General features: G+C 28.2%; 1 protein-coding gene across 1 annotated transcript in view; it reads left to right on the forward strand.

Moving 5' to 3' along the window:
• Window positions 1-25,958, forward strand: part of LOC122269256 (tyrosine phosphatase IA-2) — a 336,473-nt gene that overhangs the window by 116,682 nt on the left and 193,833 nt on the right. The window contains exons 2-4 of the mRNA XM_071188254.1: window positions 8,851-8,901; window positions 22,061-22,305; window positions 24,824-24,882. Of these exons, the coding sequence (XP_071044355.1) occupies window positions 8,851-8,901; window positions 22,061-22,305; window positions 24,824-24,882 (355 nt within the window). The remainder of the gene's footprint in view (window positions 1-8,850; window positions 8,902-22,060; window positions 22,306-24,823; window positions 24,883-25,958) is intronic.

Here is a 25,958-nt window from a genome sequence, read left to right on the forward strand (position 1 = left end):
AGATAATTTATCGTCATTATATTAAGAGAAAGAGAGAAATTCACTGCTCTAAAATGAAACAACGTTTCAGACTAATCTGGGTTCCCCTAAATGCTCAGTCCCCATCCATTACTCTCTATTTTTCCCCGTATTAATAATTTTCTGAAACTGTATCCCTATTATTTTCTTTCATCCCTTTCGACAAAAATTATTAATACCAACATTGATTTACGTTAATAAGAGTGGCATATTTGCTGTTGCTACCTTGTGGCCTGTATTAAATTGGATACTATAATAAAACATATCCTTACTACTGTTGATTAGCGTAATTGAAATTTGAAATTACACCTAATGCGTATATTTATGAATTCAATGATATGAATTCCGTATTACTTAGAACCAAATTAGACTTAGAACGGAAACATAATTATTTTATGATCGACATTTTGTTAATAAATGTATTAAAAAAATTTTAATTATACGTTTCAATTCCGTAACCTATTCAGATTGAATCAAAGGAAGCTATAATAAGTGTCGGAATTTAAAATACATCATGTGTTTTGACTTATATTTTATGGTAAAGGAAGTTTTAATGTCTTTTCTTTGTTTAAATTACGTCGTACCAATATATTTAGAAATCTGATAATGAAAAATAAACAAGAAGCGGCATTTTGTTTGATCTCTTTAAAAGGTTTTAAAATAGATTTAAATCTTGTTGAGCGTATCTGTTTCTTAATTACGAAATAATACTCCAGTCGTAAATTAAAATTCAATAACATTTTTGGAAACTTTATATAAGAATAATTTTACATCCTCAACATCTTTTGCTTGGAATTGCTTCTAAGAAAGCGAAACTTTTCCTGAGATTTGGAGAGGAAGTCCAGGAAAAAGAAGAAAAAAAGAACATACTCCTCTCGGTTTCCATAGAAACACAGGTAACTGAATGCTTTCCCGAAATCAGGCGACCATTTAAGAAAGTCACGCCTTCTTTCGTACAAGTCCACCACTCTCTGATGATTTCTCGATGGAATCCGATGTCAATCAGCAGAACTCAAATTCTGATTGGAGAAGACGATGCGGCTTTTCAAGGAAATACCAAAAATCTTTAAGATCATCGGAAGGTGGTCGAGACTTTTCATCCGGTCCCATAAATTAACATTTGTGCTCCTCGCTTAATGAGATGCTCTGATGAATCGATTGAAATGGTCGAAATCAATGCATTACCTCCAAGTGTTTTTTTTTTTCTTCGGATTTCTCTCTCTCGTTCTGATTTAAATTAGTTTTCTATGTAAGAGGCTCCGTTCATCTTCAAAAGCACTTTAGAGCTTAATAATAAACCTTTAACCAATCCAGTCATCGGAAAATTCCCGCGAATTATATGTTTATTTTAAACAAAATCAAAGAAGTATAAAAGATCTCAGCTTTAAACTAAGATGTAGAAAAGTATTCTAAAAATGCTGTAGTACGTATCTTGAGTAACAAATACGTATCTTATTTAGAAAAAAAAAAGCAGAGCCTTTTTTCTGTTAAAAAAAAGGGCGGAAAAAAATGCTGTTTGATTTTTGAAATCCAAATTAATTTCAGAAACTAAAATTAATTTTTGAAAAAGTAATGAAATTTTTTTTAATCATTTGTTGGACATTAAAATGCCATTACCATTTCTGTTAAGTCAACACATTCCTTTCCAGAATTACACAAAGAGTCCTGGAACTGGAAGTATTAGTTTTTAATTTAATTTTTGGAATGTGAAGAGTATTATTATTATTTATATATTTGGAGCTTTGGTTGCAATTATTAATGAAAAATTGTTTAATATGCAATTAATAAATAATTCTTTCAACTTGCAACCAATAATATATTTAGTTTATTAACATGAACCTTAATTAACCTAAATTCAAATTTTGAAAATTTTGAAATTAAATTCTGTTAACAATATATAAATGCGTATTTTAGCAAAATTTAAACGTTTTCCAACATTTGAAAAAGCGGTTTAATCAATAGCATAAACCACTTATATCGGTGTTTAAATTGTTACAAAAATATATGCAAATGTGTGTTAAACTAATTGATTATAGCAGTACTATTTTAATTTTTTTCGTGATAAAAAGCTGGTTCAATTTGCATGATGAACAATAAGTTCACATACGCTTTCAAATTTTTATTACAATAATAAAATTTAAATCATGCAGAAACATTTTGATTTAAGGTAGCAATCATTAAGTATGTGTACAATAAACGTTTTGAAATAAGACCGCTTTTTACTTTCTTAACAAGTTTAAGTCTCTTTTCAAATCCAGGACATGCGGCATGTGCTTCTTCCATCTGCATTTTCTGCCATACCTTTTGAATTACATTTATAAATTTGCTAAGATTGGTGATTTTATAATTATAAAGTAATGAGATCTTGTGTGATCATCAATCAGGATCAGATATGGGGAGTTGGGTGGCCATTAATTCCTCGACAGAAAGTTAACTAAATGCTTGAGGCACCAATCCTAAACCACACGGGCACTATAGGAGAACCATCTTTTTAAAAGCAGAAATATTCCACTCAAACATACTTTGAATACTAGGAAGTAAAACTTTTCCAAAATCTTAGTTTATTGTTATTGGGCATTGAATTTTGCACCATTTTCAATGAAAACTAGCTGGAGTTTGCATCTTTTTGAAATAGCATCACAAACCATATCACTGACAAGGCATTTTGTTAACGAGGAACAAAATACTGCCTTTCAGGTTGATTATCAATAGAAATTAACCCGCTTCTATCATTTTGGGGATTGAGAACATATAAAACATATAGTTACCTCAATCATTCCTCCTCAGCGTGCCATGCAAGAATTTCTTCTACCCTCTGCCACCTTTTCTTCTTAGCAGAGACTGGAAGTTCCTGAATTTTGCTCTTTCTATAAGCTTTGCACCCAAGGTCCATTCTCAGAATGATTGGCATTGAACACCTCGAATTCTCTGTCTAGCTTTCTGGTAGATCCTTTCCCTGCCCCTTTTTACAGTCTATTTAGTCCGAAGAGATCACGGTCTGCCAGATCTTCTTCTGTTATCGACTTAAGATATCTCATTATACCTTTCGATAGTTCTGGAAAGGAAATCCCTCTTCACCCTCAGATTTTTCAACTTCTTAAAAAATTTTCCCGGCTGCTCTCCTTTGATGAATTTACCTATCACTATTTCTTTGAATTTCTTCTTATTCTTTGAATTTCTTCTATTGAATTGAATTCTATTGATTGAATTTCTTCTATTTCTTTGAATTTCTATTTATTTCTAGGTAAAGAAAAATTATAAGTAGTAGAAAATATAAGCTTGCAATAACATATCTATAAGAGACATGGTGGAGGGGACCTTACACTAAACTTTCTGAACACTACTTTACACTAAATTGTCTGAAAGGAATCAGGATTATAGTTACAATAATAAAAAAATTTTATAACTCGCTTCATATCTTGTATGAGAACGTTTTGGTCACGGTGTAAAAATTAAGATACTTCATATACACTAATATTTTAAAAAGTAAATACGAAAAAATTATACTTCTTTAAGTGAGATAGAAATATATATATCCTGGAAAAAATATCGACTGAGAATTGTGATTTCAAAATAATTCAATAAAGCAACTATGCTATACTATAATTACTGGAAAAGCTGAACATTTTACTTGTTTTGGTCTCATTACTGCTTTAAATATCCAATAAGAAAATACGAAACATGCCTTGTTCTCTTATCATTTTCAGCATAATTAATTTCAATTCAACCAAACATTAGGTTAGTGAGTGATTTTCTAGCATTTTGTACAGATCCATCCATAAAGACTATAAGTCAGTACTATAGGAAAACTAACGATTTCTAGAGCAAAACTTTTTTTTCAGAAATTTTTTTATTTCTATTTTGTTGACTACAGTCACAAAAATGTTTAACATAAGAACTTGTAGTTCATGATTCAAACGCAAATTAACTGCATATTTGCTTAAGTTGACCATTAATTGACATAATAGGTGTTTGATATTCGTACACAGTTAGGAAGACTATCAAAAATACTTACACAAAAAAACTGAAACTTCATTGGTATTTTTTTAACTTAATATGAACTGAATATTAATGATTTAGGTTTATTTAGATTTATAATTTTAGATTAGAAGTGAATCGTCAGAATTTAGATTTTACAAGATCCGCTGTTAAGAACAAATTAACTCTATGATCATTTCTCTAATAAAAGCCGCGCAATATTTTTTTTCTAAAAAAAAAAATTAAAGGAGAATTATTAAAGGAGTTTTTTTTAAAATTAAAACTTAAAATAAATACAATATAAGTGGTATGCATTTATCGAGAACTATTTGTAATATTTTTTTTTCAAATTTGGATTTTGAGCAATTAATAGCCAAGTAAATCAAATTATTTATAACCAAACCAAATTGTTCAGAAAATTATTATATCCGAACCAAATTGTTTGTAATTATTTGTCAAATCAGATAGTATCCAATATAATCCAACTGTTTTGTCAATCTAGTATGTATCTCTTTAAGAATCTGCTAAAACCCTCATTTTAAGTAGATAAATCTTAAACTTGGATTTAATTCGCACCATTGGTATCACGGTTCTTCCATGTCATCTCTACATGAAATCTGCATTAAAATTAGTAATTTTAATTACTTGTGCATTTATTATTTGTACATTATTTGTTTCCTCATCGGATGCCAATATTGAATGCATTTTAATCAGTGTACACTTAATGGCTTAGAAATTATTTCAAATCATCTCAGCGACTTCAAAAGTTATTCATTGAACTTTATTTTCAAATGTTAAATTACAGGCCACTCTTTTCTATAATAATGGAACCTGAACAAACTTTAAAGTTTATCATATGTGCATATCATCAATCATTTCCGAGACACCAATATTTGTGGATTCATAAATGTATCATTCATAAATATTCATATTCTTCTCACCACTGTATTTAAACTAGATAAATGGAACCAGAGCAGGTTTTTAAATGACGTATCAGTAGCACAATCCAATTCATTAATCTCGGAAATAATGATTTATTTACCTCAATGATGTACTTTTGGACAAATTTAAATGATATTCGGTTTTTACTTTTTATTATGATAGAGGTTATGGTGTTAGAGTCTCATCAGGGACAAAAATAGCATTTTGAGCAATGGCCTTTCCTTTCGACAATCACGCATCGGGCATCCGTATTTAATTCCTATGAAAAAATCAAAACACGTACCAAATAAAAATCATAATGTATAAATTAAAGGTTAAGCATACATGCCAAAGAGGTAAATTATGCCAAAGAGGTAGATAAGGATGGAAAGCAGCTATTAATAAAAAAAGAAATGAATAAGTTTCTAATTTTTTTTAGGAATCAGAACTTATAGAATGCATGGGATTATAAAATAACCTCCATGCATCATCCTCGGTTAAAAGAGAATGATAAAAACTATTAAGAAAAAATAATCGACATTTTGAAAAATTCCATAAAACAAAATACCGAAAAGATATAAACTGTCGTCAGCTCATACGTTTATATCCGCTAAAATGGTGGTTTTTAACATTGTATTTATGTAGCCTTAGTAAAAAACATCAATACCATGGAATAAGGAATAATTTTAAAAAAATTTCTAAAAAGATACAAATCAAACAAAATCTCAAAAATCCAAGAAAAATACAAAACAAACTAAAAATCCAAGAAAAAGGAAAAGAAAATACGAATAGGAGAATAAAATATATTACATATATGGTTTTCCAGATAAATACCATTATTCCATTACATTTATGTTGTAATGGGTATTTATCTTCAAAACCTAGCCTTATTTCAAATAATTATTTAGCACATTCCAATAATTGTTATTAATACCAAACCTTTTTTCTATTAACAGGATCCATTAATATGATACAGTAAACATTTATGTAATAAGTAATACAATACTTTATAAAATAAATGCACAAGACTGATTACTAATATGAAATATTAGAAAAATATTAAATGTAGTATTTTCCTCTTGAAGTTAGTTCATACATTAATGCATTAGTTTAAATGTATTTATACTAATGCTTTTTTAATGCCTTATTCCAAATGAACCCTATGCTTGGTACTTATCTGAAATATAAAGACGTAATAGATATTATGCCCTCATGTTAATTATGCTCTAATAGGAACTAAGTACTCGATACATTTACGGAAAATTTTTATAATGTCCTCTTTAAGATAGCATTCTTTCTGTATGTCACATGATACCTTTTCCAGATTCAGAATCTTTTCATATTAGTATCTCCCCTCGTGGAGCATCCTCCCTCGTTCCTCCCCATTTTCTTCATCAGGTATGGATCCGCTTCAGGAAAATCTTTTGATCCCACGTATCGGGAAACATGATCTTTGAGTTTCCAAGATACCTGGGTTAGGTTTCTATATTTTCCCCGTTTTCTCTACTTATTCCATCCTATTTTTAAGGAGAGGAGAGGGAAAATTCTTTCTCTTCTCCGAACCATTCAGAGTTCGTTACTTAAGATACTGGTCCCTGAATTCATTAAAAAAAAAGTCAGGGAAAGTTTGTTCTAAAGAGTCCGGGAAATAAGACACCCACCTTTATTAACTACGCCTCATTAAAATTTTGAATTTCACCCCATCAAGATTTGTGATTTTTATTAATAACAAAGTGTTAATCACGATAGATTAAAAAGATAGCGGTGATATTGTCGCTTTTAGAAGGCGGCTGGATTTCCTGGACATCACTAAAGGGCGAACTAATAAAATGATTATATTCGCTTTTTTCCTCCTTAGAAATTGCTTTGAAATTTTGCTACGGAAAGTAACAATAAACCATCATTTAAAAAATTCCACTTTCAACTATTGGGTTTGGTAACAGACCACAGAAATATTAAAAAAAATAAAGAAAAAGAACAGTCATCCGAGTAACTTAATACTGGTTTTATTCGAGGAAAACTTATTTTTAAATCTCTCCCTCATTTAAATGAAGAGAAAGTTTTGCGAAATAAAATGATAAAAATGCTATTCTAGATTACGAGACAAGTTTTCGCATAAAAGCATTGATAATGAGTTTCTTGAGAATCATTATTTTAAAAGAAAAAAAAGTGCATAGAAGGCGGTATAAAAAAGTTACTCCTTACAATGATTTTTAATTAAAGTGATGGAATAACAACCGTTTAAAGATAAGAATTTCTTACAATTTAGATAAAAATAAAGTGTTTTAGAGAGATTTTGAAGATTTTACAGGAACAAAAAAGTCATTAAAGAAAGCATGCATCAAAAATATTTTATAAAAAGTGTGCAAGTTTAGTACTTTTTAATGTTATACTTGAATTTCTCATTTAAGAGTTAAAATTATTGGTTCAACTATAACAAATGCAATTGTAAACTACAAACTTTAACAATTAAGTTTTCTTGAGAAATTTTTGACAGCATCATTAGTGCAGGTTTAATTTACATGTCGATGATTTTAAAAGAATAAAACTAAGGGTAAATCTTAATTTTACTACTTTTTAACTATGTAGGATTTAATTTTTTCTTTATCCACTACGTTAAATGTGTGCATGATGATAAAATTTTTTATCTACTTTCCTTTATTTTTATTCAGAATTTAAACCTATATTTTGTTAATATTCTTTTGTTGACGTTATAAATATGTGCTTAAAATCGTTATGATAAGTTATAAAGGTTTTATGAATAAAAAGAAAAAAAACATAAAACAGTGATCAGATGCAAGATAGAATAGGTATTCTATTAAAAGATTGTTCAATGCTCAAAGAAAATTGGCGCAATTTTATATTTTTGGTTTAATTATCAGTTAAGTCACATATTCTCAATATTAATGGTTTTAAGGTCGAAATTTAAATATGCTAAGCTCTTATTCTAGCTCTTATTCTAAGTTGCAAAACCTGATACAAGATGTACTTCCTTTTAATAAGCATATACTTTATCAGATGAATTTGGATTCTTTGCTCGTAAAATAAGGAAAGTATCTGTACTCCAGAAAATGTAGTCCAAAATAGTTCAGTCGCCGGTGAAAGGTCAAAAAATTAGGAGCCTTCACTGTTGATTTCCCTTTTGTTTATTTCGATATTTCAAAAGAAAATAATTTTCTAATTTTTATTCTTCAAAAACTTCTCGATTAATTCCTTACAAAATTTGAATTTTGTCATTTCAAATTATGTAAAATAATTTGGTGTAAAGATTTGTGAACATAACAATTAAAATTTTCAAACATTAGTTAATTAAAAAATAAAATATAATTAATTATGAAAGCAATTTTTACACGGATTTATCTTTGAAGGAACATATTTTGCAATAGTATGAAACATTTTTTAGGTTCACTTTATTAGTTTTGGAGATAGGACGCAATACTCAAAAAATGAATGTGACATAAATAGGCTCAAACTTTTCACTGTTCTTCAATCGAAAATTTAAAGAAACAGCAAACTGTTCAAATTAGTTCCAGTACTTGAAATTTCAATCTTTAAAATAAGAAATTATTTAAGTGTTCACTTTTTTTATTGTGGCACTGTTCATATGTGCTATACTATATACTGTAAATATTAGTATAAAATGCATTTTTCTCTGATGTACACTAATTCATATTACTTGTGATTATGGGATTGGTTCACACTTCGTTTCATCTATGGCTAAATTTATTCTCCACTGAAATGTAAGGGTTATATAAAAACAATACAGTAAATAATTTCATAGTTCATACTGCTCACCATATAAATTTATGATTCAAAACATTTTTCAACTATTCAAAAAATTTTGTTTCATTAAGAAAAAGTAGATACTTTTAAAATAAAAATGTTATATACTCATAACATTCGTATCATAATGCATTTTATTTTAATTTTCAGGTTGTCTCTTCAGTCCCAATGTTTGTGAGAAAACTGAAGAGTGTTTTGACGGTAATATTACTTTAATATTATACATTTATTATAATTAATGAGCAATATTCTATAATAGTTATGCATAGAATTTTATTTGTACTCAAAAACTTGGAGAAACTTGATTTTATTTTTTACAGACTTCCTGTTGTTACTGATCTGCAAATACTGTAAAAAAATTTATTTTGAATTCTCGAAAATAATAACTACCAACTGTGCATTAACTAGAAAATTTTGCCAATTTCTCAACTGTTCTCGCAACTTTTCCTTGCAAAAACGTGATATGCTACTCTTGTTGTTTTTTTAAAAATCAAAATGTTTTTCATGTAATAGGATAGGTATTCAGCTAATCCACAAACAATTGACAGCCATGGTCTGAACTACACATATATATAGTAGTTGAATACTCTTTTTTCAATCCACTTTCCAAATTTCAGAACTCTGACTGGATTTGGCAAATAAATTTAAATATGGAGCCTTTTGTGTTTTCGTGCGGAGCTTTGCTTTTAGCAGTTTTTACTGGTAAATTTGTAAAAAAATGAATGATTAAAATATTGTTTGGCTAGGCTAATAAAATAAAATTTAAATGAAATTAATTTGAAAGATTGATATTGATCCAGATTTAAAAGTATTTATTGATAACATAGAACTTGAGCTTTTGAAAAATGACACTTGGATTATAAACAATTACAACTACAGGTAGAACAGAATAACTAAAAATGTACATGATTGAAACAAAAAATCGGCTTTGATATCATACTATTATAACATGATCAAATCTACACTTCAATGCTAACGTGAGCCGGATTTATTTTTTAAAGTAATTTATTAATGCGATTTATAAACACTCAAAACTTCAATACGAATATTGTTATTGAGCGATAATTTACTAAGAGTCTCATCAAATTTGAAATCTTGGTTGAACTTGGTTGAGAACTTTTTCTTTAAGTTATCTTTTTTCGTAAATTATGAAATATTGTTGTTTTTATTTATGTAGTGCATTTTTATGAGTTCAAATTCTTACATTAATGAATTGAAATTCAGATTTAGAAACAAAAAACATAGGAAAATAGTATTTTAATTAAATAAATGTAAACATCTCATACTCTATAGACTTAACTTTAAAAATTCTTATTGCTAAGGGGAATAATTTCTAATTCTTTCATTTTTAATAATTTCTAATTAAGAAGAATTATAAGCTATTCTAAGGAATAAATATACACTTTTAATTTAAAACAGCCTTTATAAACATAGGAATTTAAACAGGAATTCGTTTTAAATATTTATATTTCTTATACATTATGGGATGATTTTTGAAAAAAATTCCTCAAAGAAGCATTACAACTGAAGTGACAAACAAAAAATTTTTAGATTATTCTTAGACGAAAAATTGCTTTTAAATTAATACAAATTCAAATTTACTGGCAATATAGTAGAAAAATTCCTATTAAGTACAATGCAATGTACAATTAACCTGCAGCTTTTATTTGATCTCATGGAATTTTTAACAATGTGTAGTTTTGATAAACTGTGGATGTCTTATATATTTTGTAGCTAAGACATTGTAAACTAATGTAACTAAAAGAAAAAAGTTTCACTTTAAAAAAATTTATCTTTTTTCCTATTCTAATAACTATACATATATATTTTTTCACTTCTGAAACTACTTATTAGAATTATCAAAGTTGAAAGATCCGGGGCAACAATATAATGGAAAGTCAAGATTTACTAAGAATGATATTTTTACGTCTAACTGTTTCTATAGAATTATTTATTATACTTTATAAAACTTTTCGAATTTCTACGAGACTGCACGAAATGCATCACGCTTTTCCCTGAATGTTTCTTAGTATCCCGCATTTCATACGATTACAAATATGGTTTGGAGTTATTAACAGTCATTACATAAATCAATCAACCACAATTTAATCATTTATTAACAGTTTTGTTATACAATAATAACAATTGTATGTGAGATGGATAAATTTTTTTTATGATCAACTTTAATAATTGTATCCGCACTATTAATTTTGGAAAAATTCCGAAAATTTGAGCTATAATTGCATTAAAAACTTGGAAAAAAATTTAAAAAAAAGTTTTTTGACTATTTTGCTACTCCAATGTCTCGCTTACATTTTTTTAAGTTAAAAACATACATAATTTGGTTGAAAATAATGATTCCAAAAATACTTTATTTAAATTATTACTAGTTTTACATTAAGTTTCACATTTTATCAATCTTAAGAACTATAGTTTACATCTATATATGTATATAAAATTAAAAATTTAGGAAAAACAAGGAAAATAATAAAGATAAATTAATATATANCTGTTATCATATCACTAAATTCATACAGATTATAATCAAATTTTCAATATTTCCCCTCTATTGTGTCACACATTTTAACATTAAAGTATGCCCAGACAGAATTTCAAGCAGTCCATATGTTACAAAACCAGACTGTTTATAAAGAGAATGACATCATTATCTGTCAAAAAATAATTAATTGCAATACTATTCTGTTCATATTTCACTTGAAAACTATTTAAGTAAGTAAAATCTATTCAATTAATTTAATTTTAAAAATATAATAAGTTTATTTCATAAATTTATCTTCTGTAACATTTTGTCACTTCAAAATTTTTCTCTAATTTGTAATGAATTATTAATCTTGACCGATTACGATAGGCGTATGGCTCTTTTCAAATTAATTGCAAACTAACACTTGGTGTTATAAAGAAGGGAACATTTTATTATGCTTATTCTCATTTTTTTATGTGTGTCTTTAAATACTTGCTAAAATTCAATGCTAAGAAATTTCTAGTAAAAATATTTTTATAATTTTATTCAACCAAGCGTACTGTTAAATTAAACAGTACGAAACATCATCAAATCATTGTTTTAATCAACACTGAGCATAAAATCATCCGGTAAAACGAAGTTTGCATATTCTGTCCCTTTGTCAAGACATTGCAATCCCTTTCAGAAATGCAACAAATGCAAGAAGTTTATTTTATGTGTATTATTTAGTTTCTTCATATTTAGAAAGATAAGAAGCAGAAATGGTGAAGTTAAAATAAATTATATAAAACACTAATTCGTACCGATAATGCCTTAAAAAAGCTAAGTTTTTTTTTTCTTTGCGTTGATCAATTAAGTAGTCATAAGCATTGAAAAGGTATTTAATAAAAAAGCCATCAACTAAATAACAACGTTTACTAAATAAATCAATATAAACATTTACCTTCAGTGTTAAACCGTGATAGCCAGGTTGGTAGCGTATTGAGCCCATCTCCAAGAGGTCATGAATTCGATCCCCTCCAGCCGAAGACACCCCATGTGGAAAATGGTGACTGCTATATCTGTCGGGGTCCCAAAGGGGCCACTTAAATTTCCCATAACAAATCATGACCACTTAGGGTCCCTGTAAAACAGGGCTGTAACGTATGTGTGTGGCAGACAGCGAATTCTTGGCCATAGATGGCGTCACTGGAAAAAAAAGAAGCTCACAGCTTTGTCTTAAAATAAATTTGTTATTATTGACAAGTGTCATAAGACAACCTACTGCGTTAATTATTTCTATTAAGACATACCTTTCTAGGGTATGTCGTAATTTTTAATCCTTTAATCTGTTATCCCATTCAGTTCCGTACAGTTAGCCTGTTATATTTTCAAAATTTTACAATTATGTATGCAAAGTTTCAGAACAGCCCACTTCTATGATACTTATGTTGATTATTATATTATTATGTAATTAATAGTTGAATGCAGTTGCATAAATTTTAATTAAATCAAAATTTTTGCTTTGATGCCTTTTTTTCTCTTATTTTTCTCGTTTTCTACAATACATGAGAGAAATATCGCTGCTATTCTGATCCCAGGGATTTTTAACTAGTTATTAGTTAATTTATTTACATAAGTATAGTATTAGTAGATACCTAATATACATGCAAAGTTTGACTAAAATATGTAATTATTTAATAAGAGAACTCAAATAAGAAAACAATCCAAAAAGAAGTGAAGAAGCAGTTCCTGAGGTTGGAGATTGCAGCGAGCACAGAGTGGTGGACAACCTAGTATTCTTATAAAATGCTATTGTATTATTTTCTTTTCGAGTGTTCATTATCTTTTAAATATTCATAATATTGCGGAAGTTACACCTCGCCCTTTTCTTTAAAACTATTTTTGCATGTATTTTATCAATAACTTACATTTCAAGCAATTTATTGTATTGATATTGAAGATATCTATGGGGTCAACATGACCTCATATCAGGTGTTTAAATAACCATTTAAATTTACTTCTTAAAGTAATAAAAAAATATGCAGAATGGTTTCACATTATGAGTAGTATTATTAATGACTTTCATATTAAAAATAGTCCACCATATTTTTATATTTCATTATTTTATAAGAATTCAATTGTTTTTCATTTAATATGTAGAGAATATGTTTTTTTTCTTCATCCAATTATCAATTGCATACAGATCGTGTTTTCTTATTTATATCATTCACAATATTCTTTTAAGCCCCAAGCGTTAACGTGTTTTACTTATATATATATATAATCGCAAAGACTTGTTTATCTTATTCTTAGAAATCCTAGTATTTATTTTTCCGTTTAACACAAGGAACAAAATGTTCTGATATTTTTTTTTCTCCCTCTTCTCGTCTCTTTAAAGCTTCTCTCCTCAAGGGGCGACTTGGTAACAACGCATCATTTTTTAAATATTTCGATTTTTCAAAACGTGCATCGTAATCTCCTCTGTTAATTTTGCTTGAATTTAGCCATTTGGCCAAGAGGAGAGACGTACCTTCTTAACTCAACCCTCATTATTTTTTCCCGCAAATAAGCCTAAGCCTCTTTCCCCAGCGAGGCAACAGAAATTCTAATTAGTTCGGGAACAATCTGTTTCCAGTTAACTCTAAATCGATGTGAATATGACTCTTGCGAGATGTTTAATTGAAAATTCCAAATTTTTTAAAAAAAGGAGATTAAGTCTGAAATATTTTGGCGAGTTTATTTTGGCTTGTTACTGTGATCCACATGCGGAATGACGTCATCACCGTTCCAAAGAAATCGTTTCTCATTAATCAAACAAAGGAAACGGCGGGGAATGCTGGTGCATTAAAAATCTTAAGTTTTATATTTTTATGTATCTGTTATTAATGTAGAAAAATTAAAAGCGAATAAGTTAAAAAATAAGAATAAGAGAATGAGAGCTCATATTTCTAATTTTCTTTACCACATGCGATTTGTGGATGAAGAATTGCAAAATATTTTGAGTTTTTTTTTTAATTAACTAAGCCTTTTGTTAAAATGTAAACTTCTTTAAATTAGGTTGGCTGTTTTTTGGTTATTTTACACAATACAAACAAAAGCAGTTAAGTATTTTAAGGAATCCTTTTATAAATTTATTGTTTTTTTTTTATTACTTATCAACCACCATTTTCGATTTATAAATATTCTTGCATTATTATCTGAAAAATGCAAAAAAAAATTTTTTTCTCATTAACATACATTTTAAATTTGCTTCAAATAATGGAATAAAATTAAATTTTTTTCTTAAAATTTGTAGGTATCAAATTTCTTCACAATTTTTAAAAGATATATGTTTGTTTTAATTCAAAACTGTTTCTTGGCAGTAGTTAGTCCATTTTGTTTTTACACAAGTTAAGGCATGCTTTACATTTTTTTTAAAAATTAGCTTTTCGATTTTGTGCCTTTTTGCTAAAATTTTTAAAAATTTTCAATAAAATTAAACAAACTTTTTGGAGCAAATTAAAATTAATTGTAATTTTTTTTTTGAATTTGAAAAACATTTTGTTTAAACTGTGCAATATATGAATAAGTATTTAAAGTAGTACTTTTATACTGCGCATGCGCTGAAGAAATTGAACCATTTTTTTAATATATATATATNAAACAAATTTTTTAAAGTAATTATAAACACCCCATTTCCATTCTGTTAGCATACCTAAAGGTAAAGAAAATCTATTTGATATTTTTTCTTAATTTTCTTCGTGTTTTTCTGTTTTTATTTATTATGATATGTATATATATATATATGTATATATATGTATATATGTATATATATATATATATTATATATCACTGCCTTAATCGATAATTATGTTAAAAAAGATATTGTGAAAAAATTAATTTTGAACAATTAATTTGTTTATTGTACTCAAACTACACCTCGAAAGAATGTGACAATTGTTTAAAAGTCATTACAAATTTCATTCGATCCGTTCTTTCTAAAAAATTGCAAAATTCAATTAATAAAGAATTTCATTTATTAAAGAATATTATTTAATAAAGAATTTCATTTTATAAAAAAATAATGAACTAATAATTAATCAATAATTGAATATTTAATGAAGAATTCTTTCTAAAATATTTCATTCGATCCATCTTTTCTGATGTCACATGAGTACACAAGGACATTTATAAAGTTCCTGGTTATGTATTTATGAAAGATCAAAATCTTGTAAAGTGGATATTGTATTTTTTAGTTTAAATCCGGTGTTGAACCCAGACCCAATTCTGAGTTTATGAATATCAGTGTTCAACTCCATAACTCAACCCTGCAAATAAGGAAACTTCTAAATCCAGCATTGGGACAAACCAGCCTTCATGGAGAACTCGTTGACAGATCTAACCCGCATTAGCTTTACATTGAGAAGAAAACCACGAATACTTTCAATTATTAGCTCGATGGCAATGGGATTCTAACAAACGATTCGCCTACCACTGAGGATATTTTACATCAGCATTTTGGTCAGTGCAATCCGGGAGCAGAAATTTAATCATCCAGTCACGACTGAGATTCAAACCTTTGTTACCTCATTGGGAGGCAAACACTCTAACCATTGAGCCACGGAGACTCTTAAAAAAATGATATTTTATAATTTTATTTTAAAAATATTGTTGAATTGCAGATCCAATTTTTGAGTTTACGACTAATAGTGTTCACCTCTGCAGCCTTATAATTTTGAACCAATCCAGAAGACAAGGGAACTCCTGGATTAAATACTAAGAGAATTTTTGCCTTCGTAAAGGACTTTTTGATAGAACTAAACCGAATATGCATTACATGGAGAGGAAAAGCTCGAAAACCTCCCACGGTTAATTTGACGTCAAGGTGTCCGCCGTCCATCATCCGTCTGTCACTCAGGATATTTTACGTCAACACCGTGGTCGGTGCGTTATCGTAATATCCATTACTGCGTTCGTCTAATGGCGAGTGCTTTATATCCTGACCCCCATGACTCTGTAAAGATGATTATAAAAATAAAACTTAAATCAATATACTTAAGTTGATTGAGTTTTTTGACATAATTAATATATTTCTCTCAATCTGAATTTAAGAATCCCTTTGATGCATCTATCACATTCGCAAGGCCAGTTTGTCTAATTTAGATAGAATAGACAGGTTGCGAATTCGGCGTATTCCTTATCACGGTTACAATAAATTCGAAAATAAAATTTTATTTCACGCAGCTTTAATATTTATACTATTCCAAATGAATAAGTTAAAGTTTTAATTAAAATTATTTAAAAAAACACTTTTTTGTGGATTCAAATTTTTCCATTTTAGGAAAATATCCCTTTAAATTCATGAATAATTAATATTCTAGAAATACGAATTAATATATACGAGGTGCGTAATCTTTCTGTATAAGTATGATTTTTTTAAAACTTGTGTCAAATTTACTGTTTCTTAAAATTTATAATTTCACATTTACCATTTCCCTGATATTGATACTACAGACAAATAGAACAAATAAAGTTGGCAGTTTTGACGTAACTTTAATGATGCTTCAAATTTGTATTCAGTGTAGAGAATTTTAAGTGTTTCAGTTTAAGTTCAACATAATCCGAGTATCGCGTTTAATTGAATGCCGTGCTTTCTGGGAGGAATCATGAATAAAAATAAACCTTTATCTTCTAGTAAGACTTTACTAATTGTAAAGGTATTAATGCCTCCAAACTGATACAAATTATATTATGCATCTAAATCTGGCTTCCGCTCTGGCATTTACAAGAATAAAGTGTTAAGAAATGTAAAACTTGCAATCAAAGGGGTTACAAATTCAAAATTTCATTTTGCACGGCAAATACAGAGAGAAGAAAAGCCCTGGGGATTCTCTCTTAAAAGGAGAAATATCTGAAAGACAGATGCACCACCTTGACTCTCAAGATATAATCTTTAAATAATTGATATAATCTTTCAAACCAGAAACAATGGCTCGGGGGAAAGGGGTGAAAATATAAAAGGGATTAAGGTTTACAAAAGCAAAATCATTACGGAAAGACAGGGTTAACCAGTAATTAGTCCCTGGAAAACCCTTTATGGGAATGCACTTCTGCTTCGAATTCTCCCATTGTACTCCATTGGGATTCGATTGACTCAGAGGAATTGTTTCTTTTGCGCTCGAGATCCGAAGTTGTTCTCCCGCTTTCGGGATTACATTGAGGGATTTAGGATTTCATGCTTTCATATTTATTCAAAACGCAAATTTTTAAGAACTACGCGTTCATTTTCACAGTAAATTTTAAATGTGTATTACCTATTAAAAAGACGACATGTCAAAATGGATATGAAAATCTTACGGTTTAAAAATGAAAGAAATAGCTGAAATTCGGTAAAATGAGAATTCGAAGAAAAAAAGGTTTACTTTACAATATTTGTATCAGTGGGAAATACAAATTACATTTAAATTAAAATTTGGTGCTAGAATTATGTTCCTGTGAAACCAAAGTTAACATATCTCTGACATCACTTGTCGAAAATATTTGTCTCAAACTAACTCACATAAATATACTATTTTTCATATAAAAATAAACTGTATGTTAGAAGTGTTCTTCTTTTAGTAGGGGGTAAAGTTGTGGCTAGTCCTTTTCGCATCTAGTTGTGTGTTTGTAGAATCTTCATTATACTTTTTAATTCCAAATAATTTCATTCAATTTCGAAAAAAAGGGTGAATTAAATCCAAATATATGTAGAATTCAATTTTGCTACCTCCAATGCTTCTCAGTGCTTAGCGGAATGACAAAACACCTCGGTGAGTTTGGTCCCTCGCTTTTATTGCTAATACTAACTTTAAGCAAACATTAAACAGTAATAATGATACCGTGATCGAAGGTTATTGTCCTTCCATAAAACACTTTGAAGCATGGAGGTCACATGTTCAATTCCCTCCGTAATCAGAAATATCTCTTCGTGATGTCTGTTCTTTTGCTTGACAAAAGCTTATAGGACAAATTTTATAATGAAGACACAAGTCTGTATGTGCTTGTTTACCAATAAATAAATGCAAAGAAACATATATATATATATANATATATATATATATATATATACATACTTATATATGGAGTTTTAGCGGTATTCGAATCCACGCTTCCAATTTAGATTATTGGACTAGCCTGACCTGGTTTAGCCTTAATCAAGCATTTCTATGATTGCAAATAATCATATTTTATAGTTTTAGCTTATAGCCTATATAGTTAAAAAATTAAATGACTAAAATAAAATTAACAAGTGACTACATTATTTATATTAATTGATATGGTAAAACTGTTAAAATTACCGGCTCTTTTTGGTAAGAATTTCCTTTAGATATTAATTTTACCAAATTTACTACCAATCAGCATAATAATAAAACCACATTTTTTTTAAAAATTTTACTAAGAGTTATTTCCAAAAAGCCACTGTGAAAAATACCGTAAATTTTTTTCTATAACCCGCCGAAAACATTATGTTTTTCCTCATTCTGGTACCTTTGACCCTACTTTTGTTTTCTCAGTGTATGGAAATCAAATGAAATCGAAGCACCAGTATCCATTGCAACTTCAAGCATGCTTGAAACCTCTGCCACTTTTCAACATGTTCAGCAATCTCTTCTACGACGCTATCAAGCATGCAACATTATCGGCTGTCTCAATTTTGAACATTTATTGTGAATGCTGTAATTCTGCAAATAAACACTTACAGTTAGTTTTGAAAATATACATATTTTTCCTCTCATTTTTGCGTTTATGCCTTATCCCGCCACTTTAAATTGTTCATTCCTGAACAAAAAATGCATGTTTTGGTACCCTCTGAGCCTAGAATTATGTGAGCTAAATCTTTTCATGCAATTGAAAAAGTATATTTTAAAGAAAACACCAATTAAAATTGAATAGCTTTTAAATATTTAAAGTAACTATTTTTTATGCTTCGTTTTGAATGACTTTAATCATTCATAAAATACTCAAACTTACTTAAAATACGCTTTTCAAAGTATTTTTTGTACTTAACTTTTTTGAAAAAGCAATACAAAAATACTGTTTACACATTCCAAAAGGAATATTTTCATTTTTGATAAATATTTCAGGCAAAAACAAGTTTAAGAAAAATAATTTCTGAACTTTTTTGCATTTCACATAATAAATTTTAGTTATTTTTATACATATTATTGAATAAAATTATAATGTAACTACATCTGTGAAAATCTTTTAATTTCTTTTAAATGTGTGATAAAAATTAAGTATTTTAATTTTTAAAAGGTCTTTTTTCTTGATCAGAAGCCAGATCTTTATTCCATTATTTTTTATGGAATCCTCCGAACAAATGAAGTTAATAAGTTGTTTGTGGCTAGAATGGCTAGAAATACAGAGTGCCATCATACGATTAAAGTCAAGACATTTATTTAAGACCTATCTTACTGCGGATTACTCATCATTTGTAGTCTTTTGAGGGTAGTAATACCCTATTATACACCATTACTTCAAACGAAACACGATCAATAGATTAATTCTGAAAGGGAAAAGAACTCTGAATCGTTTTTTCAGAAAGTGCAGTTAGACGAACTCTCTACAAGAATCTTTTTTTTTTAATGTTTCTCAGTAGTTGTGGTTCATTAGTAAAATAATGCGTCAACAATTGAAGTTCATTTAAAATACTGATTCTGGATTCTTTCATCTTTATAGTGAGGGGACATTTTCAGAAAATTAAAGGAATTGTTGACGTAGGATTTCTTATGTATTGATGAGTTTTAAGTGCTTGTTTCCTGGTATAATGTCTCACGAAAATTGTTTAGTTAGTAATAGTTTTATTTTATTTACCGAAAAATGTAAGTATAAATAAGGAATTAAGATTTTATTAGGAATAAGTATTGATAAAGGATAATTTTCTATACAAAAAAATCAATAGTTTTTACTTACTTTAAAAAGTAAAGATATACATTTTAAATCATTAATTATGCGTGTAAAATTATGATGGATTGAATTCATAAAATCAATTCAGATATTTAGAGTAAAGAGCTTAACTATTGCATATTATTGAGTTTGTTGTAGAACGCGAGTACAACGTAGCGAAATTTTGTATTTTTAAAGTTATTTACTACCACGTATTTTTTTTATAGTTATTCTTTTGAAACGTGTTTCTAAAAAAGTAATTACTTAAACTCAAGGGTAATGGAAATGCAAAAAAAAAAATAGTTATGTATTCAAAAGCAAAATTAATGGAAAAGTGGTACTAATTCGTTAAAGAGAAACGCAAAAAATCGCCATACTATTATTAACGCCAACATCTCTTGATTAGTTTAGGTAATATATGCATATTGAAATCAAAGAAATAGGCAATGTACTAAAAGATAACATTAATAGAGAAAAGGTACTTATTCGTTAAGAGGAAACGTTAAAAATTGTCGTACTATTATTGACGACAACGTTTAACTAAGGTTGGTAGTATGGATCAACTGAAATTTAAAAAAAAAAGCTATGCGCTGTAATAAAAAATAAGCTATGTATTTTCGAAATTCGTTTAAGGGAACCATAGAAAATCGTACTACACAGATGACGCTTAATTATTATGGTACTATGAACTACTGGTTTGTTTTAAATGGAGCTGTTTTGATAAGAGTTCTACAACAGGTTTTCTATTGTTTCAAAAAATATTTTTTCCAATTGTTGCAAAGATAGTATATTAATATTTTAATGAATTAGAATGATTACACTACTAAGTATAAATATTATAAACTGTAAGTTAAAGATCAGAATGAGAAATAGTCATGCTCTTAGGTCCTTATCAAATCGATTCTTTTTTTTATTCTGAACACATAATTACTGTTTTACTGTTAACATAAATTCTGTGGTTTTTTTTCTTTTTAATTCGGATTTGGTTTGCTGCCACTGCTAAATGTTGTATTTGTTGTGTTGAAGGTGCATATCATAAGTACCCAATGTATTGAAAAATAATTATAAAGCATTAAATTGATAATTTTGCCCCTTGAAAGGGATATGGTCCAGAAAAAATTGGTAGAGGAAAAATTTTGGCTATCATGAGTTGACCATGTGTATTAACGTCCTGCTAAGTGATGCAAAATACTGTTAATCTCAATTCTGATGGGATGAGCTACGACAAACTAATTTCGCTTAGTTTAGTAACATAAAATCATGGGAAATGTTTACAAATAATAATAAATAGAAGAAGTTAAATTATTTCATCTTTATTAAGGGCATTGAAGGACAGAGAGGCTGTACAGAGAATACGAAAAAAAGGGATATCATATCCAAACTATTTTATTACCAATATATTAGAAACCGGGACTAATAATTCTTTCCCTTATTTTATTTAAAACTGATAATTTCGAATAGAAATCATGCAAGTATACTAAAAACTACTGTGGATTAGTTTGTTAAGATTAAAGTGAAGGCAAAAACAATTCTGTTACATTAAACATGCCTATATTGATGCAACCAATTTATGTTATTTTCTCTGATTCATTAATTCCCTTAAAAAAGGTAAGTGATTTACCTGGTTCTATATATATACTGTAAAACAAAACGCTGTTAGAAAACACCAGCACCGCGAATATTTATTACATTATTTTTTGTGTAAAGTAGTGAGCACCATTTTTGGTGATTAGTACAATAAAATTATAAAATTTAATCTAGTTTCATGGAGTTCAAATTCTTAGCAATTATTAGCACATCTTCTATTTAAAAAACGAATTTTAAATTTTTCTTTCCTTTTCACAAAAGATAACTTGAATATAGATTTGTAAATGTTAGTTTTCTTACGACATTTTTATTTTATTTTGTTTTTCTGTTGCATTTACGTATTAAATAATTAATATAAATTACCAATTTTATATGAATTACAGGCAATTTTTTTGTGAATTCCAGACAATGCTTTTGGACTATGCCAATTTGCTTTTGGTGACGACAATGATCAATATCACCACTTTTTGAAATCTGACACAATACATCTATTAGAAAAGGAGTTCACACGACTTTTTGCTGGAGGTTATCGTTGGAGACATGAATATACACAATGTGTTGTTCAAAATATCCTATATTCCAGTCGACATAAAATATTTTATGATCCTGGGCTGTGTTCTCGAATCATGCAGTTCACTCTACCAGATGTGGTAAGTACAACACACTGATACAACAATTAAAACGTAATTTATAATTCAAGAAAAATATTTACAAAAAATATTAATAAAATATCAATCCTTTTCATATTAAAAAGAGATATAATCTCAATATTTCATTCAAAAACAAATAAAGACTAACTTAATTTAAATGGAATCTTGAAATCTTAAATGATAGTTTATTTGATTTATATAACCAGTTTTTAGGTTCCTTAAATTACATTAAAAAAAAGTTATGCCTAATGAGAAATTGAACAACTTATACAAGATACGAAAAATATTTTAAGTCAATAAAGCTGCCAATTTTTCATAATGAAGAAAAAGGATCTTACTAATAAGAGAGACCGCTACCATCTCTCATGAAGGCTAATTCAAAATTAATCTCAAAATTAAACTTCTTCTAATTACTATTTGACTAATGAAAGTCTTTATCATTGCAAGTATTTGACAGGTTTCTAACCAACATATTCTTCATATAAGAACATAAACATCACATTTATGCTTTAATTTAAGGTACAACATTAGTAAAACATCACATTTATGCTTTAATTTAAGGTACAACATTAGTAAGCCTTCAAAACATAATTAATGCATTTCAACTGATGTATCAAGCGAATTTAACTAAATTATATTACTACCGAAGTTATTTTAATAACAATAATTAACTATTATTTTGACTTAAAATGAAAGTTGTGAACCTATATTCGCGACAAAGCTAATTTTAAGCATTAATAAGGCTACGACAGTCTTTTTACATAATTTTCTAATAGTTTTGCCAAGTAACGCTTTTTATTGCTAAATTTATTAGTTTTTTTTACTTAATCATTTAAATACCTTGCCATCATGTACAAGTCATAAAACAATAGTAATAAAAATCATTTTTCGTTTACCGTCTGTTACGAGAAAGTAAATCTCGAAGAAAAAAAAGTAATTTAAATTATTAAATATTTTAATATTTAATAATTTAAATTTGTAATAATAATTATTGAGTAAAAATAATTATCTACTATTTTATGAGTCAAATTTTGTGCCATCTATTATGGCTAGGCTTATAGTACAGTAAACTTTTAAAAAAATTTCACTTCGAAAAAATTGGTTTTTGTTTTAAATAAATTGATTTTCTCCCCCCAAAAAATATTTTTAGAAGACATTAAAATCATATTATATTCGTCATAAAGTATTTTTTCCTAATAAATTTTCATGCTATTGGTTAAAATTTTAGCAAATGAATTAAAGATACAAAATTTATTTCGAACTTTACAATCGAAATTGATTCCACTTTAATTCTTTTAGATATTTTATTAATTTACTATGCTGATTAGATTATTTAAAATACCACCTATCTAAAGGTAAAATAAAAGCAAGTTTTACTGAAAACTGAATAATATGTATATTTTTTGAATGTAGAAGCATTTAAAAATGAGTGAATAGTGTTAGTAAAACTTACTAAATCATCAAAAGTTTATGCTAAATAAAATAAATTTGCACTTCAAATGATGCTTTAAAAATTAAAACAAAGCTTACCGTCTCCATGGTGGAAAATCTCGCATCCTTTCTACGATTTGTTTGGATATAACAATAACTTAAGTTTCGGAACTGGGATATTTTGCATTGAAATTTGAGTATTTGTTCTACAATCAAACCGGAAGTTTTCTTTAAACATATGCTTACCTTTCAGAATTGATAATTAATTTACAGAACTGATCATTAAACGCGGTTTTCTGTAGATCACCGAAGTCATCACTGACTTGACGGTAGTCAGTGAACCGATTTGTAACCACTTTGATCATCCTGCGAGGGGAAAGAGGGTACTTGGTAACTGTCCTCGTCTTCGAGCGTCGGTTATCAGGCTACAAAAGAAGGAAAGGGCCTGAGTAAGTACCCGAGACCCCAGATGCTTCTTTAGACTTGAATTCCGAGATCACCTTTCCGATCCGAGATTCTTCATTTAAATTCGAGTGCCAGTTCAATACTTTTTTTCAAATTCAGTATTTTTTGTATTTCTTTTTATTTTTCTCTCATAAATATTGAGGCTTGTGTACTCATTAAAGCTTATAAGCCCTTATCAAGTTGAGGAACAAATCGTACAAGTTAGAGAAAGAATTTACAAAGATGCAGCCACGGTTACGGAGGGATTCGAATCCGCCACTTTCTCACTACTGAGCGTTTGGTGAGATGGTGAGTCTGCTGAACCAGTCCCCAAGTTCATTTATTTAACACAATACGCTTATAAAAGAATCTAGATTCTTATTTACAAGAGCAATCGAAAAATATAAATTAAGATCGGTTATTACATATTACTCCGCATGAACATCTCTCTTCATGAGAGTATATTTAAATTAAATCATGAAGTTAAAAATTTATACTGAGCACTTTAAATAACAGGTTTATGAAGTTATTATATAATAATTATTAATAATAATATTGACATATAATAATATTTTAAGCCAAAACTTTTTTCATATTTGATTTTTAAAACTTTATTTATGTCATTTTTTAAAATTTTTTAAAGCCACCTGATATACTACTGGACATTGAAACACCTGATCCTGAAGAATTAGCTTTTATTAAGTAAGTTTTATTCAATAATATTTAAGAATAATTTTTGTGTTAATAATATGTATATATTTATTAACTACAGATGGGGCATATAAAAATACATTTCTAATAAGTATTTTAAGAATACATCAAATGAAGTTAAAATGTATAAACATTTCAGGTCTCAAACTAGGTTACATTAAAGCGAAGGAAAAAAAATAGCATTTGAAGTATATCGAATTACTAATAATGAAGGAAAAATTAAAGAAATCAAAATTTATTGAATTGCCTAACGAAACTTGAAGTCATTTCGAAACAGACTCCACTCGTTTCCTCTTACAATTAAATTAAGATTATTTATATTTGTTTTCCGTAATAAATGTGCTTTAAATTAAAAAAAAAAGTTTTAATATTTTCCCCACTTAAATATTATTTGAGATAAGCATATATTATTCTAATTATTATACATTCTTGTCACGAGTTCTAATTATACATACCAACGATGCTCATCACGGTACAGCCTGTAGTATCTTGATTATGATATGTCGTAAAACATAAAGTCAAGATGGGTAAAATAGAGAACTTCAAGTTAAAAGCCATAACTTGGAGCTAACTAGAAAATCACTTTAAAAGTTACAAAAGTTTTAAGTTAAAAAGTGCGTAACTGTATTGTATGTAAACAAATCCTTAACTTTTAACTGTTAGTGAACTTAAGTGCTTCTATTAATTGCTTGAAAAATTCCTATTTCCTAAATTTGGCAAAGGCAGTTAATAATCTCAAAATTTATGCAAAAATCTCTGTTTTTTGCTATTTTCAGTTTTTCGCACGCTGAATGCACAAAAAAGAAGAAGAAAATACGGACTACTCTGAATAACTTTTGATATAATCCGTACTTTCACTGAATAAATTGACTTTTCTTTCGACAGATTCAGATTTCACCCTCCCAAGGCGTAGTTGGCAGCTCGAATCTAGGATGTATGGTTCCATCAGGAAAGCGATCTAAAGTTTTCACCTCTTAATGTTAATTTTACATTTTGCAAATTTCACCATATTTCGAGAACTTTTTAAAACTTTTCAATCGAAAATATTTGCACATAACTATAAAATT

This window comes from Parasteatoda tepidariorum, chromosome 2 (genome assembly GCF_043381705.1).
Source record: "Parasteatoda tepidariorum isolate YZ-2023 chromosome 2, CAS_Ptep_4.0, whole genome shotgun sequence".
NCBI lineage: Eukaryota > Metazoa > Arthropoda > Arachnida > Araneae > Theridiidae > Parasteatoda > Parasteatoda tepidariorum.